At 49.4% G+C, this 16,844-nt stretch overlaps 1 protein-coding gene across 1 annotated transcript; it reads left to right on the forward strand.

Moving 5' to 3' along the window:
• Positions 1–54: 54 nt before the first annotated feature.
• Positions 55–15,189, forward strand: CCS (copper chaperone for superoxide dismutase). Its single transcript, XM_049892591.1, has 8 exons — positions 55–188; positions 497–569; positions 6,522–6,659; positions 6,877–7,054; positions 7,449–7,509; positions 14,422–14,499; positions 14,571–14,674; positions 14,773–15,189. The coding sequence occupies exons 1-8, from the start codon at positions 150–152 to the stop codon at positions 14,936–14,938; spliced, it is 837 nt and encodes a 278-aa protein (XP_049748548.1). The 5' UTR covers positions 55–149; the 3' UTR covers positions 14,939–15,189.
• The last annotated feature ends 1,655 nt before the right edge of the window (positions 15,190–16,844 follow it).

Genomic DNA, 16,844 nt, shown 5'->3' on the forward strand with positions numbered 1-16,844 from the left:
CCGTGCGCGTCGCCCGGTAGACGTCGGGGGCAAGGCCTTGCGTGCGCACGCACTTGGGGGCGGGGCGAAGGGTGGCTTCTGCTTTTCTGGGCACCCGCGTCGCTGCTCCAGGGCGCGCCTCAGTCCTGTGGCCGGTGACAAGGTCCGGGATGGCGTCGGCTTCGGGAGACAACGGGACCGCCTGCACGGTAAGAGTCGAGGCGTCCCATGGGAGCCTCGCGGAGCAGGGAGCCTCGGCCTCTGGGGTGATCGTTAACTAGCCTGGGACCCGGGGTGATCTTGGGGTGCGAGAGTAGCAGGGCCCCTGGTGTGAGTGCCCGGGCTTGGGACTACGGTCCTGGAATGATCATGAGTGATCATGAAGAGGGCGCTTGAAGAGGGGTCAAGTGGGGCGTGACCCCCAGGCCTTTGGGGGTGGTCATAGGGGAGGTGGTGGAACAGGGTCAGGCAACCTCGGTCCCCAGCTCTCATCGGCCCGTCCCTGCTGGCCCTGCAGCTGGAGTTCGCCGTGCAAATGACCTGTCAGAGCTGTGTGGATGCGGTTCGCAAGTCACTGCAAGGGGTGGAAGGTAAGAGACAAAGTGTTCTTTGGACGGCCGTCCCGAGGCTTCTGGGAGGGGATAGGCAAATTTCTTCTGCCACCCGACTCCTATTTTACAGATAAAGCAGAAACTGAGACTCAAAGAGAGGAAGGAATATTCTCAGAGCCACACAGCTACCCAGAGGCAGAGCCTAGAGTCCAGCTCTCAGCCCTGTACTTGCTGAATGATGGATGAGCTGGCTTGAACCTCAGATATTCTGGAGCCCTAGGAGCCAGGCCGAACACAGCCCCTCCTACAGAGGGACTTCCCTGGAAAACAGTTCTAGCTTGGGAAACAGTAGTAGCTTGACAAAGGAAACAGCAGCCCTGGCCCTGTACCATCTTATGCCGCTCCAGGTTCCTGAAAGTCCGCTGGTCTGGAGGTGACCTGGCACAATTGGAGAGGCCTGAGATGGCAGAGCCACCAGCACTGGGAATAGGCTTCCTTTGATTCTGCCCAATGTTCGTGCAGTCACTCAGCAGGTACCCAGCCCTGCTTGTGGACCAGGCCTTCGAGGCTTTAGGGAGATGGTTCCCAGGCGTATCAGGCACAGCCCTTGCCCTCCAGTAAAGATGAGCACACAAGCATTGCCTCTGACATTCACAGAAAGCTTCAGAGAAGAACAGCGTGGGGAGGGAAGGAAATAAGGTAGGGCTGTGAAGTTGGGACAGTGATGACACTGAACTCTATGGGACAGCAGTGTGTCATAGTGGTCAGAGGTATGAGCTCTGGAGCCAGACTGTTTGGGTTCATATCCCCTCTTTGCCACTTCTTACCACTGTGTCCTATGCAAGTTACTTTTTGTGCCCCTGTTTCTTCAACTTTTTTTTTTAATTTTCAATTTTTATTGCGCATTAAGTGAAAGTTTACAAACCAAGACAGTCTCTCATACAAAAACTTATATACACATTGTTATATACTCCTAGTTGCTGTCCCTGCAATGAGACAGCACACTCCTTTCCTCCACTCTCTATTTTCGTGTCCATTCGGCCAGCTTCTGACCCCCTCTGCCCTCTCATCTCTTCTCCACACGGGAACTGCCCACATCCTCTCATGTGTCTACTTGATCCAAGAAGCTCACTCTTCACCAGTGTCTTTTTCTATCCCATAGTCCAGTCTAATCCCTGTCTGAAGAGTTGGCTTTGGGAATGGTTCCTGTCTTGAGCTAACAGAAGGTCTGGGGGCCATGAACTACGGGGTCCTTCTAGTCTCAGTCAGACCATTAAGCCTGGTCTTTTTATGAGAATTTGAGGTCTGCATCCCACTGCTCTCCTGCTCCCTCAGGGGTTCTCTGTTGTGTTCCTTGTCAGGGCAGTCTTCAGTTATAGCTGGGCACCATCTAGTTCTTCTGGTCTCAGGCTGATGTAGTCTCTGGTTTATGTGGCCCTTTTTGTCTCTTGGACTCCTAATTACCTTGTGTCTTTGGTGTTCTTCATTCTCTTTCTTCAACTTTTAAACGGAGATGATAATAGAACCTATCCTGGAGGACTTTGTGAAGAGGAAATTAGTGAAGACATGTAAAGTGCTTTACAAAAGTCTGGCATGTGAGAGCCCAAAAAATCTCAGGTGTTAGGAGAGCAAGGGTGTCTTAGTTATCTAGTGCCACTATTACAGACATACTGAAAGTGGGTGGCTTTAACAAACTGAAATTTATATTCTCACAGTCTAGGATGCTAGAAGCCCGAATTCGGGATGCTGACTCTAGGCAAAGGCTTTCTCTGTCGGGAAAGATACTTTGTCTTTTCTGCTTGTTTCTTGGTTCCTTGGAGATTGCCATGTGGCTTGGTATGAATTTTCCCCAATCTCTGCTTCCTTAATACACCCGACACTAATCCTGTCACATTAACATAACAAAGGCATCCCATTCCCAAATGGGATTATAACCACAGACATGAGGTTAGGATTTACAACGCATATTTTGGGGGACATTATTCAGTCTATAATAAAGGGTTTACAGGGGGTGATCTGGTTGGTGGGAGGTATAGGAGACAGACCTCGAGGTGGAGTTTGCTTAGAGTCTGTATTTAGGGTTTTGGATTTAGAGTCTGATGGAGATCAAGCCACTCTACGGATGCGTGGTGTGTTCTGACCAGAGCTTTCCCAGGATGTAAGGCCCTACACTTCCTGTGAAACTTTCTTGCTAAGAGAGCTGACAGCTAGACTTTCTGTCGAACGCAGGGCAATTTTCAGCCCTCAGCAGGCTTCTCAGGTACCAGATAACAACTACATGACCGTGCGTTATCTATATGATTGTACAGTAACTACATGACCGTGCGTTATCTCTACGATTGTACAGTAACTATATGACTGTGCGTTATCTGGTCCAGAACAGCTTGGCTTTCTCATGGGCTGGGCAGGGAAGTGTAGTTTCTCAGAATGCATAGGGAGTGAGCGCAGCCCTATCTGAGAGGCTGAGGCCTTGGGGAAATGGGCTCTGATCTTCTTCCAGGAGTAAGTGGGACGAGCCCCGGCCCAAGGCTCACCTTCTGGAGTTTCCTTTGGTTCCTACTCAGGCACACTTGGGGTTCACCAGATGCTGCTTGGCTGGGGAGCCTGCCTTCTCGGTCAGACTCAGGTGAAGCGCTCTGGAGGTCCATAGTTGCAAGGAGCTTCTACCCCTCCTACTTTGGGAGCAGAGAATTAGCTCATCTCTCCCCAAACCAAACAAGAACTTCTTTTGTGGGCTCCCTGCTGCCTCTGTTGGCCCCCCCAATAGATTTCTCACATGAAAGCCAAACTGATTTGTTAAACTATACATCAGATAGTGTCACTTCAGGAGGACAGAGGAGGGGGTCCCAGCCCAGCCCGTGGGCTGTGTCTCAGGGTGGGCAGAGTGTTTGGGTTAAGGGCTTGGATTCCGGTTCCATAACTTACTATAGTGTGACTTTGAGCAAGTCTCTTAAATCTCTCTGTGCCTCAGTTTCCTCTTCTACAAAACAGGGATACTACTACTCAACTCACAGGGTTCATCTGAGTTTCAAATGAATGAATATAGGTGCCGTAGGCTGGGTTCTCTAGAAAAGCAAAACCAGTGAAGCATATATGTGTGTGTGTATATATATGTGTATATGTGTGTACTCATCTCAAGGAAATGCCTCACATGGTTGTGGAGGCTGGCAAGTTCCAAACCCGTGGGTCCGGTGGCAGTCTGGAGGCTTCTCCTTACTTACGTGGTTGCAGGGGCTGATGAACCCAAATTGGCGGGTCAGACAACAGGCTGCTGGCTCGCAGGCCTGTGGAACCTGGCAAATCAGGTCTGGTGATAGGCTGCTGGCTCACAGGGCTACAGAAGCTGGCAAATCCCAGAATTGGCAGGTCAGGTGGCAGGCTGCTGGCTCAGGTCCCAAGAACCTGATGATAACAAGGCAGATGTAGGATCCAGAGTGTGAAAGAGCTTTGCCAGAGCATCCATATATATTGCATATAGGCCATACCCTCAAAGAAACTCCCCTTAGTTAGCAAGGTGGTGACTTGGGTAAGGCTGTGACTTGAGTCATGCCCTTTAGTAAGGGAGTGATTCAAGATAAACCCCACACTAATCTTGCCTCATCAACATATAAAGGTTTAGAATTTACAATACATAATTACATGATATCACAAAATGGAGGACAATTGCACCAAATCACAAAATGGAGAACAATTACATCAAATCACAAAATGGAGGACAACTACACAATACTGGGAATCATGGCCTAACCTAGTTGACACATAAAATTAACCATTCCATAGGTAAAGCACTTATAAGAGGGCTTGGCCCACAGTGTGTGTGTTCCATGCACATTACCTCCTGTTGATGATAATAGTCCCTCCCCTTTTTTTGATAACAGCTTTATTGTGATATAATTCATATATCATGCAATTCACCCATTTAAATATGCAATTCAGTGGTTTGAGTATATTCAAAGAATTGTGCAACCACTACCACAGTTACTTTTAGAAAATTTTCATCACCTCAAAAAGAAACTCCGTATCCTTAAGCTGTCACCTCCCGCCTTAGCCAACCACTAATCAATCTACTTTCTGACTCTATAGATTTGCCTATTCTGGACATTTCATATAAATGGACTCTACAGCATAAAGTCTTTTGTATCTGGCTTCTTTCACTTAACATAATGTTTTCCAGGCTCATTCATGTCGTAGCAAGCATCAGAACTTCATTTCTATTTATGGAGGAAATAATATTCCATTGTATGCCCTGGTGGCACAAACCGTTAAGTGCTCAGGAGAAATACCTGGCGATCTGCTTTCGTAAAGATTACAGCCTAGAAAACCCTATGGGGCAGTCCTACTCTGTCCCATGGTGTCACTGGATCGGAATTGACTGCATGACCCCCAACAACAACACAACGTGCATATACCACATTTTGTTTATCCATTCATCTTCCGATGGGCATTTGCATTGTTTCTGCCTTTTGGCTATTATGAATAATGCTGCTTCAAAAGTTATGAACACCACCAACAACCCCCCCCCCAAAATGTGGGTGGTTATGTATGTACGTATGTATCCATATATGTGTATGGGTATATAGATGTGTGTACATATGTATGGAAACCCTGGTGGCGTAGTGGTTAAGTGCTATGCCTGCTAACCAAAAGGTTGGCAGTTAGAATCCAATTAGAATCAACCAGGTGCTCCTTGGAAACTCTATGGGGTCAGTTCTACTCTGTCCTATAAGGTTGCTGAGTCGGAATCGACTCGACAGCAACGGGTTTGCTTTGGTTTTTTTTGGACATATGTATACATATATAGATGTGTGTATATGCGGTCATGTGTGTACATGAACATATATTCATATGTATAATGAACCACAGAGGGGGCACAGTTACAGATACTTCTTAGACGTAACCAAACAACTTGTGAATTTGGCCATCTGGGTTTGAAGGCTTAGGGCCATAGTCTCATGGGACACTCAGTCCATTAATATAAGATAGTTCATAAAGTTTATGTTCTACATCCTAGTTTGGTGAGTAGTGTCTGGGGCCTTAAAAGCTTGTGAGCAGCCATCTAAGATACAACTATTGGTCTGTACTCGTCCAGAGCAAAAGAGAAAGAAGGAAACCAAAGACTCAGAGAAGAAACTAATCTACAGGACTAATAGTCTATATGAACCACGGCCTCATCTACTCTGAGACCACAGGAACTAGATGGTACTTAGCTACCACGAACAGCTGTCCTGATCAGAGCCGCAGTAGATGAATCCTGATAGAATGGGAGAAGAATGTGGAACAGAGCTCAAATTTTTTTAAAGCCCAGCCTTATTGGACCGGTTGAACCTGGGGAATCCCCAAGACTATGGCCCTGAGATACCCTTTAAATCTTGAACCGAAACTGTCACCTGCCGTTACCTTTTAGCTAAATAACAGAGTGGCTTATAAAATAAAATAAAAAGTATAACCCTTGAATACTGTGCTTCTTTAAAAAAAAAAAAAATCTACATGAGACTGAATGGTCAATAATCATTCAAAGGAAAGATGAGAAGGTAAGGGTGCAGGGAAATGTGATTACTGGAAATAGAATAGCCAGAATCGAATTAATGAGAATGTTGATACATTGTGAAAAATGTAACCAATGCCACTGACTAATTTGTACAGAAATTGTTAACTGAGAACCTAATTTGCTGTGTAAACTCTCATCGAAAACACAATAAAATATTATTTTAAAAAAAAAGTTGTGAACGATGCCTGGCACGTGATAAGGACTCAAGCAGTCCAGGGAAGGAGATGGTGTTATCCCCACTTTATATGTAAAGAAAGACTCCAAGAGATTAAGCCGCTTACCCAAGGCTACCCAGTTAGAAGGCAAGCAAGTCAGCGCCTGAGAGCCATTTCCTGCCTTGCCTCCTGCCATGGGAAGGTTGGTGGAGGTGGGGTGGGAACTTCTCTACCCCCAGCACAGGGCTGCCTAGCCCCACCGCTGCCCTCTGGCTTCTCTCCTCCCAGGTGTCCAGGGCGTGGAGGTGCAGTTGGAGAACCAGATGGTCCTGGTACACACCACCCTGCCCAGCCCAAAAGTGCAGGCCCTCCTAGAGGGCACAGGGCGCCAGGCAGTACTCAAGGGCATGGGCAGTAGCCTATTACGTGAGTGACCACTATGGCTTTGGCTTCGGCCAGTTGCGGAGGGAGGTGGCCTGGATCTGGGGCCAGTCTGGCTGTAAGGACAAATCTTGGGCCCTGGGTTGGAGCGGCTTTCGGGAAGGTATGAAAGTATGTGGGATCTTTCCATGCTGTTCCCCAGGCGATGAAGGGGTGGGGCTGGGTGAGCAAGTGAGCCAGCCAGATGTCTGATACCTTGCAGAGAATCTGGGAGCAGCAGTTGCCATTCTGGGGGGTGCTGGCCCCGTGCAGGGTGTGGTGCGCTTCCTACAGCTGAGCCCAGAGCGCTGCCTCATCGAAGGGACCATTGATGGCCTGGAGCCTGGTCTGCATGGCCTCCATGTCCATCAGTATGGCGACCTGACCAGCAACTGTGCCAGGTAAGTGGTCTGGAATCTTCCTTGTAGCACCTAGACATATAACAGACAGAGTTGGGATTGAACCAAAATCTGATCCTGAAGCCCCTGCTCGTAACCACATTACTGTGTCAGAAATGGAAGGTGACTCCTAGACACAGGAAGGGGAGGGTGTCCATGTCATAGTGTGTGTTGTGCTATGACATCTGTGTCTTCCCTTAGACCAGAAGCTTCTTGAGGGTAGAAACCGTGTCCGATTCATCTCAGTGCCTCTGCCCAAAGCCTGGCACAGAGTGGACCTGTTAGTTGGATGGATGGGTGGATGAATGGATGAAAGAAACCTAGTTCAGGCCTTAAATAAGCTTAACTGGCCTGTGAGCTGCTGTTTCCCTGCCCATCTGGTACCTTCTCTTCTTAGCTGTGGGGACCACTTTAACCCTGATGGAACGTCTCATGGGGGCCCCCAGGATGCTGACCGGGTAAGTGTTGGCCTGGGCTGTGGTTGGGGCAGAGAGAACCGAGGGTCCCAGAGGCAGGGCAGGCAGCTCTTGGAGCCTTAGAGTGATTACTTTTGGGCCTTATCTTGTTCACCGTAGAAATATCTATTGACACTTTCTGTGATCTCGACCCAGGGGATACAACATGGCCCAGTGCCTGCCCTTCACGAGCTCACAGTCTAGTGGGGAGACCACGGAGAATCCTGGGGTGGCAGTGCAGTAAGATAACGCTTGCAGGAGCCTAAAGAGGCCCTGAGAGCTCAGAGCAAACCCCTGCCCCCACCGGAGGGCAGGGAAGTGGGAGAAAGCTTCCTGAGAAGGAAGGTATGGAAGTTGAAAGTTTTTGCTAAACTCTAAAGGCCATCCCTGAGATTACAATCCCTGGTTCTGGAATTTCATTTTTCACTGAGAATCGGTGCTTTTTCAGTGAGCTTCTTTCTACCTCGGTGATTTTTGCCTTATCTGCGTACTTTTTGTTCTCTTACTCAGTATTTTTATTTAAGTTTACTTTTTAGTCATTGTCTTAGTCACTTAGTGCTGCTATAACAGAAATACCATAAGTGGATGGCTTTAGCAAAGAGAAGTTTATTCTCTCACAGTCCAGTAGGCTAGAAGTCTGAATTCAGGGCGCCAGCTCCAGGGGAAGGCTTTCTCTTTCTTTCAGCTCTGGAGGAAGGTCCTTGTCATCAGTCTTCCCTTGGTCTGGGAGCATCTCAGTGCAGGAACCTCAGGTCCAAAGGACACGCTCTGCTCCCAGCACTGCTTTCTTGGTGGTGTGAGGCCCCCCGTCTCTCTACTTCTCTCATTTATATCTCAAAGAGACTGGCTTAAGACACTATCTATTCTTGTAGATCTCATCAATGTAACTGCCACTAATCCATCTCATTTCATCATAGTGATAAGATTTACAGCACATAGGAAAATCCCATAAAATGGTGGACAATCACACAATACTGGGGTGGCGGGGGGGAGGGACTCATGGCCCAGCTAAGTTGACAGATATTTTGGGGGGATACAGTTCAATCCATGACAGTTATTTTATCTTTCTGGCTATTTTTATTTTATCATGGAAAGTCTCAAACATATTCCAAACTAGAGAACCTAGTGTCATAAAGCCCCATGCCTCCATCATCCTGCTTCACCAGTTACCAGCTCGGTGCTCAGTCCTGTTTCAGTTATACCCCTACCACTTCACCATTATTTTGAAGCAAATCAAGATGTTGTTTCATGTAATTAAGTAGATTTACTTTTAAAAAGAAACTTGATATTACCACAGGAAAAGGAAAACCAGTATATCCAGCCATAAGAGGAAGGTAATTGTAAAAATAAATCAATGAAGTCCTGGTGGTGCAGTGGTTAAGCACTCAGTTGCTAACCGGATGGTTGGTGGCTCAAACCTACCAGTCGCTCCATGGGAGAACGATGTGGCAGTTTGCTTCCGTAAAGACTACAGCCTTGGAAACCGTATGGGGCAGTTCTACTCTGCCCTAAAGGCCACTATGAGTTGAAATTGACTCAAAAGCGATGGTTTTTTTTAAGTCCTCCACAAAGAGTCCTGGTGGCGCAACAGTTAATGCGTTGCTGCTAACTGACAGGTTGGTGGTATAAACGCACCTGCCAGGCGGAAAGGCCTGGCAATCTGCTTCTGTAGAGATTACAGCCTAGGAAACCCTATGGGGGCAGTTCTGCTCTGTCACATGGGGTCACTATGGGTCAGAATGGACTCCACAGCACCCAGTAACAGCAACGTCCTCCATAAGGTGGATTGACGCAATAATTGCAACAGTGCGCTCAAACATACCAACAATTCAGCAACTGTGAGGGTGGCTCAGGGCTGGGCAATGTTTTGCTCTGTTATATATAAGGAGGTTGTCGGGAGTTGGCATGAGAGTTTCCACTATACAAAGCTTAAGACCATACCCTCCGCTCCAGTGGCGGACGTTCATCCTGCACTCGGAGACAGCATCAGGGCAGGTTCTTCCCAATCCTGGGAACTGGTGTCTCCTCTTTACGTTCTCCCAGGTCTCAGAGTCAAAGCAAACCCAGCTTCAAGGCCTGTCTCCTACGCCTCCCCGCAACCAGGTTACCCCTGTAAGCCCTGTAATACCTCAGATTTATTGGGCTGCCACATGCCGGAGACTTTTCTAAAGTGCTTTGCATGACTTCACTAATTTCCTCTTCGCAGAGTCCTCCAGGATAGGTTCTATTGTCATCCCTGTCTAAAAGTTGAAGAAACAGAGGCACGAAAAGTAACTTGCATAGGGTACAGTGGTATGAAGTGGCAAAGAGAGGACATGAACCCAAACAGTCTGGCTCCAGAGCTCATACCTCTGACCGCTATGACACACTGCTGCTCCATAGAGTTCAGTGTCATCACTGTCCCAACTTCACAGCCCTATCTCATTTCCTTCCCTCCCCACGTTGCTCTTCCCTGAAGATTTCTGTGTATGTCGGAGGCAATGCTTGCGTGCTTATCTTTACTGGAGGGCAAGGGCTGTGCCTGATACGCCTGGGAACCATCTCCCTAAAGCCTCGAAGGCCTGGTCCACAAGCAGGGCTGGGTACCTGCTGAGTGACTGCACGAACATTGAGCAGAATCAAAGGAAGCCTATTCCCAGTTCTGGTGGCTCTGCCATTTCAGACCTCTCCAATTGTGCCAGGTCACCTCCAGACCAGCTTGTTTTTATTCTCTGTCTCGATGAAAGTTTGCCACAAAAACATTGTGTGTTTCGTAAGTCTTTCTCAGAGTTTTGATTCACATAACTGATTTTTTTGGGCTTTTGACAGCTGTCTGATATTTTTAACGGGCACATGTTGTTACTTGCCCTCTCTGGGATGTTGGGGAGGCATTTCCGTGGGGCCCAGCTGGCGGTGCCATGCTCATGCTGAGTGCATTTGTTATTTACTGCCAAAAATCAAACTGCTCCGACACGTAGTGGCTTAAGGCAACAAATGTTTATTACTTCGTGGTTACCTCTGTGGGTCTGTAGTTGGGGCCCAGCTTGGCTGGGGGTCTCTGGCTAAGGGTTTTCTCAGTCTCAAGGCTGCAGTCATGTCAGGGCTCCGTGGGGGGGAGTTTACGTCAAGCTCACTCACATGGCTGTTGGCTGGCCTTGGTCCTCGCTGGCTGTTGGCCAGAGACATGAGTTCTCTGTTGTGTGGGCCTTTCCCTAGGGCTTCCCTCAGAGCCCGGGAGTGAGAGCAGCTGTCCAGGACTGAGGCCACACTCTTTGTGTAACCTAGCCTTGGCAGTGACACTAAGTCCAGCCCACAGGCAAAGAGAGGGGATTACAAAGGGTGTGAATATGGGGAAAGGAGCACTGGTGGTTCAGTGGTTAAGCCCTCAGCTGCTAACTGAATGGTCAGCGATTAGGCACTTGGCTGCTAACTGAAAAGTCGGCAGTTCGAACCCACCAGTGACTCTGTGGGAGAAAGATGTGACGGTCTGCTTCCATAAAGATTACAGCCTTGGAAACCCTATGAGGCAGCTCTACTCTGTCCCTGTAGGGTCACTGTGGATCAATCGACTAGACAGCAATGGGTTTGGTTTTGGTTTGGAACATGGGGAGGAGGAGGTGTCAATCTTACAGACTATCTACCTCACTGAGCTCAAAAGATGCACGGGAATTAGGCAGATGAAGAGGTGAGAGCGGAATGGCAGCCCTGGCCAAGGAAGCTATGTGTAGAGCCCTCGAGGCCTGAAACAGCAAGAGTGAGAACTAGAAGCCCCGCGTCTTATGAAATGATGACATGGAGGTGTCTGACAGGCAGGAGGCCTCCCTTGTGACCTGTGCCTTCACCCTGGGCCCCTCTTGGGGCAGGGAGTCCACAGGGACTGGAGTCAGCCGCTGTACTGGTCCCAAGCCCTTGATGTAGACAGGGGAGGAACTGAGCAAGCAGGTGAGCGGACAAGGCTGCCATGTACTAGATTGCAGCTTCTGGGGTTCTGCCCAGGTGGGAATGAATTCAGTGTGGAAATTTCAGTCCAAACTTAGATGCCCCTTGCCTGTTGCCTAGGTGGTCTCGAACCTTCTTTTCCTCCTCTCCCCTTCCTCCCCCCACCCCAGGCTTCCCGTCAGACACTGAACTGGAGGAATTGCTCTGAAGCCTAGTGATTATGCCACGTCCTTACCTGAGACCTTCTGTGGCTCCCCAGTGCCTGAGGGCACAGGTGTCTCTGGGTGAGGAACCCTCCTCTGGCCCAGTCCACCGGCCTCTGTGCTGAGGGGAGGCCTGGAACGGCTGCTGCTTCTGACCCTGCTGCCAGATCATCCTCCAAGCCACACTGCCAGGCTCCCTCAGCCCAGCCCTGGAAATGCCCGTCAAGCTTCTGTATCACTTCCCCATCTTGGTCTTTCTACCGTTGAAGCCTCCAACGCAAGGCATAACAAGACATGCCAGGTGCAAGCAGCAGATACCCCCTTGGAAGGCAAGATAAAAGTGTTGCTGGTACTTCCCGATACTTGTTGGCCCCAGCAGTGACCTGCTCTGTGGCTTAGCAGCAAGCTCGTGTGAACTGGCCACATTAACACAGGAGCTTGCATCTGTTCAAAGTGTCAGGTTGGGGACAATTTATTTTCAACAGCTGTGGGTCTCTGTGGCTCACCAGCAAGGTCCTATCACCAGAACAACATGCTAATTGCTGTACCTACCCCTTGTTTCATGGAAACTAGTCGCTTCCATGTCTGCTTCCCATCATGCTGCAAGGTCCTCGAGGGCAGTGACCATATATTTTGCCTCACCCCTTCTAGTGCCTTGTTGTCGTTACGTCATTGAGTCAATTCCAACTCATAGCAACCCTAGAGGACAGAGTAGAACTGCCCCACAGAGTTTCCTAAGCTGTAATCTTTATGGAGTAAGAAGCCCTGATGGCACAGTGGTTAAGCGCTTGGCTACTAACTGAAAGGTCAGTGGTTTGAACCCACCGGCTGCTCCACAGGAGAAAGATGTGGTAGTCTGCTCCCATAAAGATTATAGCCTTGGTACAATGGTCTCTACTCACCTGGAGCAACAGAGGAAGGAGAGTGAGGAACTGGAGGAGGGTATGGAATGTGTGCCTAATTGCCTCCATGAACAGTCTTCTTCCTTTGCCATGAGACCAGAAGAACTGGATGGTGCCTGGTTACCATTACTGAACACTTTAAGATTCCATAGAAGGATTGTCATGGATTGAATTGTGTCCTCCCAAAATTATGTGTTTTAACTTGGTTAGGCCGTGATTCCCAGTATTTTGTGGTCGCCTTCTATTTTGTGATTGTAATTTTATGTTGAGAGCATTAGGGTGGGATTGTAACACCACCCTTACTCAGATCCAATGTAAAGGGAGTTTCCCTGGGGTGTGGCCTGCACCATCTTTTCTCTCTCAAGAGATAAAAGGAAAGGGAAGCTAGCAGAGAGTAGGGACCTCATACTACTAAGAAAGCAGCACCAGGAGCAGAGTGTGTCCATTGGGCCCAGGGTCCCTGTGCCTGAGAAGCTCCTCCACCATGAGAAGATTGAGGACAAGGACCTTCTTCCAGAGTCGACAGGGAGGAAGAAAGCTTTCTCCTGGAGCTGATGCCTTGAATTTGGACTTTTAGCCTACTTTACTGTGAGGAAATAAATTTCTCTTGGTTAAAGCCATCCACTTGTGGTATTTCCGTTATGGCAGCACTAAATGACTAAGATGACTAAGACAAGGATCCTGATCAAAAGGGGGAAAATACAGAACAGACTTTCTGGAGCCATGGAGGGTGGATGAACCCCTGAAACTATTGTCCTGAGATAATCTTTAAACCTTAAACCAAAAATATCCCCTGAAGTCATCTTAAAACTGAACAATAGTTTTGCTTAACTGGTAAAAAAAACTCTGCCTTGAACATTATGCTCTTTTAAGAACTGTCTATATGGGGACAAATTGATGACAACAATTCGAAAGATTAGATAGGACCTTCAGGGGGCAGTGAGTTTATGTTAATAAGGGAGGAACAACTCAGAAAAGGAGGGTGAGAAGGGTTGTACAACTGGAAAAATGGAATCCATGTCACTCAATTCTACATGTAGAAACTGTAAAATTGGTGTATGTTTTGCTGTGTATATTCTCAACAACAACAAAATAAAATTTAGGGAAAAAAAAAAGATTACAGCCTTGGAAACCGTATGGGGCAGTTCGACTCTGTCCTATAGGGTCGATATGAGGCAGAACTGACTTGATGACAATGGATTAATCTTTACAGGAGCAGACAGGAATAGATTGCCAGGTCTTTTCTCCCACAGAGCGGCTGGAGGGTTCGAACCACTGACTTTTCAGTTAGCAAGCGAGCACTTAACCATTGGGCTGCAAGGACTCCTTCCCCAGTGCCTAGCAGAGTGTTTTTACATAGGAGGTGCTCGGTAGATGGGAGATGACATTTTATATTGCCTTCAAGGGGAAGGTGGGCAGAGCCAGCTATGGGAGCAGGACAAACCCTTTGCCCCTTGTGTTTTCTCTGTGCCTCAAGGCTGGGAGTCCGGGAGATGATGTTGGCTGCATTGGATAGTCAGGGAAGCCAGCCTTACTGGCTGACCTCCAGGGCCTCACAGAGCCAACAGGAGGCTGGAGATGTGGCTTGGAAAGAAGCAGGAGCAGAAATCAGTTTTAAGCTGGGAAGAGGGCTGAACAGCAGCCTCATAAGAGGAATAGTCTGGTCCAATGAGGGGACTGTCAGGCGCTGTGTTCAGCTCCCTGTCATTCTCTCTGGAGAAGGTGTGTCCAGTTGTCTGCCTTGAGTCCTGGGCCACTCCTTGATCCCACCGGACTATGCCTTCAGGAGGATTGGTACTTTCTGGAAGGGGAGGAAGGGGAATCAGATACTGGGAAGCCAGGAGACAGCAGCTGTGCCCCGCCTGACCCTGCCCCACTGGGTCCCGTTCCAGCACCTTGGAGACCTGGGAAATGTGCATGCTGATGCTGAAGGCCGAGCTATCTTCAGGATGGAGGATGAGAAGCTGAAGGTAAGGTGGGGAAGAAGGTGGGAGCCCTTCCTACAGGCCCACCTGTCTGAGGCGTCACTTCCCCCTCAAAGGTGTGGGATGTGATTGGCCGCAGCCTGGTTATCGATGAGGGAGAGGATGACCTGGGTCGCGGTAGCCACCCCTTATCCAAGGTCACTGGAAACTCTGGCGAGAGGTGAGTCATGTGCCCCAGCGGGAGGCTGTGCTCTGCCTGTGTGCTTAGATTCCTGAGGGGCCCCAACAAGTCGCCCCTGACCTCGTGTTCTCTGGCAGGTTGGCTTGTGGCATCATCGCACGCTCTGCTGGCCTGTTCCAGAACCCCAAACAGATCTGCACCTGCGATGGCCTCACCATTTGGGAGGAGCGGGACCGGCCCATCTCTGGCCAGGGCCGAAAGCAGCCGGCCCAGCCCCCGGCCCAGCCCCCTGCCCACCTCTGAGCCCAGGCCTCAGCCTAATCCTGTCCCCTCTCAGCTTAGCAGCCTCCATGTCCAGAAGGAGCCGAGGGAGGCCTCGCTTGCCCAGCCATGGGAGAACTAGCGTGCAGGTGGGTAGGGGTTGCTGTAAATGTTCCCTTGGCAAATTAAAGCTTTTCATACGGGACTTTGTGTTTTGTCGCTGCCTCCCTGTCCCTTAATGGCCATCTCTGCCTCTGTGCACCACATCTCGGGCCACCGCTGGGCATTAGAGCCAAACAAACCTGATTGAAACGCACACACCCCCTGAGGGCCCCATCAGCCTCTCCATGAGGGGCTGCTGCAGTAACATCTGTGCCCTGACCCCCTCCTTGCTAGGGCAGATTGGAGCCAAATCAGATGCCTGACCCTCGATGGCCAATCAGTCCTTTCCCTGAGAAATTGGAGCAGATCTTCTTCCTGTGACTAGGCTGTCAGGCTCCTGGTGCTGCTGTAACTGAAATGCCACACGTGGGGGGCTTTAATAAACAAACCTCTTTTCCCATTGTTTTGGAGGCTAGAAGTCGGAATTCAGGGGAAGGCTTGCTCTCTGTGTGCTCTGGGGGAAGGTCTTGTCCCTTCTCAGTTTCTGCTTCTGGGCAAGCTTCACGTGACTTGGCATCTCTCCTCCCCCATCTCTGCTTCCTTGCTTCTGTGCCTAAATCTGTCCTTTTTATATCTTAAAAGTGGTTGGGTTTAAGACACACCCTACACTGATACGGCCTCATTGACATAAAAAAATTCTATTCCCAAATGGGATTATATCCACAGATAATAGGGGCTAGTTTTCCAACATATAATTTAGGCGGATACAATTCAATCCCTAACACGTGGGGACTGCAGGTGGCCCTCGCCTTGTCGAGTGCGTGGCAGAAAAAGCTGGTCTGCTGAGGAGGTGGAGTGAGACAGACACACAGGAAAACCTACAGCAGCTACAGAACCCCTGTCACTCTGGGGTCCCTGCTCCGGGGCCTTTCCTGAGCCAGCTGCCTCCTGCTGGGACTCAGGAAACAAACACTCTGGATCCTCCAAGTGCATTGCTTTTTTTTTTTTTTTTTTTTTAATCTGGCTTCAGTCGGCTTCTTTTACTCACAAGCAAAAGAATCTTTATCTAGTAAATCCAGTGCTTGGCACAGGCCTGACATACACCCAGATAGGGATCAGTGGCTGTGATTCTGAGGCCAGTGGGGCATGGAGGAGCCCAGCCAAGTTCCCCTCATATGGGTGACCGATATCCAGGGAATAGCACTGGGGCCACTCCCCATCTCCTCAGCCCCTACCCACCCCCACTGGAGTGTCAGGCTTGCTCCCCATGAAAAAGCTACTTTCAAGACAGGGTGGGGTGTCACGGTGCACCCTGTGTGCCTCATGCCACATGCTTGGGGCCAGCTGGAGGTTATCTTTGGTTGGTCTTGACTTAGATTCCTGTTGCTCTGCTCCCACTCTGTTTCCCCCTTTAGGGCTGCTGGGTCCGCCTCTAGCCCCAGCCCTTGGACCCTGCCCTTTCTCGCCGAAGCTCTGCTGGTGGTTTTCCAGCTACCCTTGCATCCTGGAGAGCCACGTGCTTCTACTCCTGGGCCCAGCCTGTCCTTCCCCACCTTTGGGTCATTGCAGAGACGCCCCTGGAGTCGGCCCACAGCCTACCCTCTGCCCTCCCTTCCACCCTGGGACCCTGGAGCTGGATTTAACCTAACGTCTCAGCTTCCACTGCCGGTTCCCATTCTACGGGATCAGCGTCCCCCTCAGCCTTTCTTCTCAACTCGTAGCTGTATGATTGTCAATGTTATTTTTAAAAATCACAGAACACTGTTCCAACATCTTGAAGCCCTATCTGTGAAACAGAAGCGAAAGCGCATGCTGCTTAGCCCTGCCCAGGAACTGCCCCGGAGCT

This window comes from Elephas maximus, chromosome 7 (genome assembly GCF_024166365.1).
Source record: "Elephas maximus indicus isolate mEleMax1 chromosome 7, mEleMax1 primary haplotype, whole genome shotgun sequence".
In the NCBI taxonomy this organism is placed as follows: domain Eukaryota; kingdom Metazoa; phylum Chordata; class Mammalia; order Proboscidea; family Elephantidae; genus Elephas; species Elephas maximus.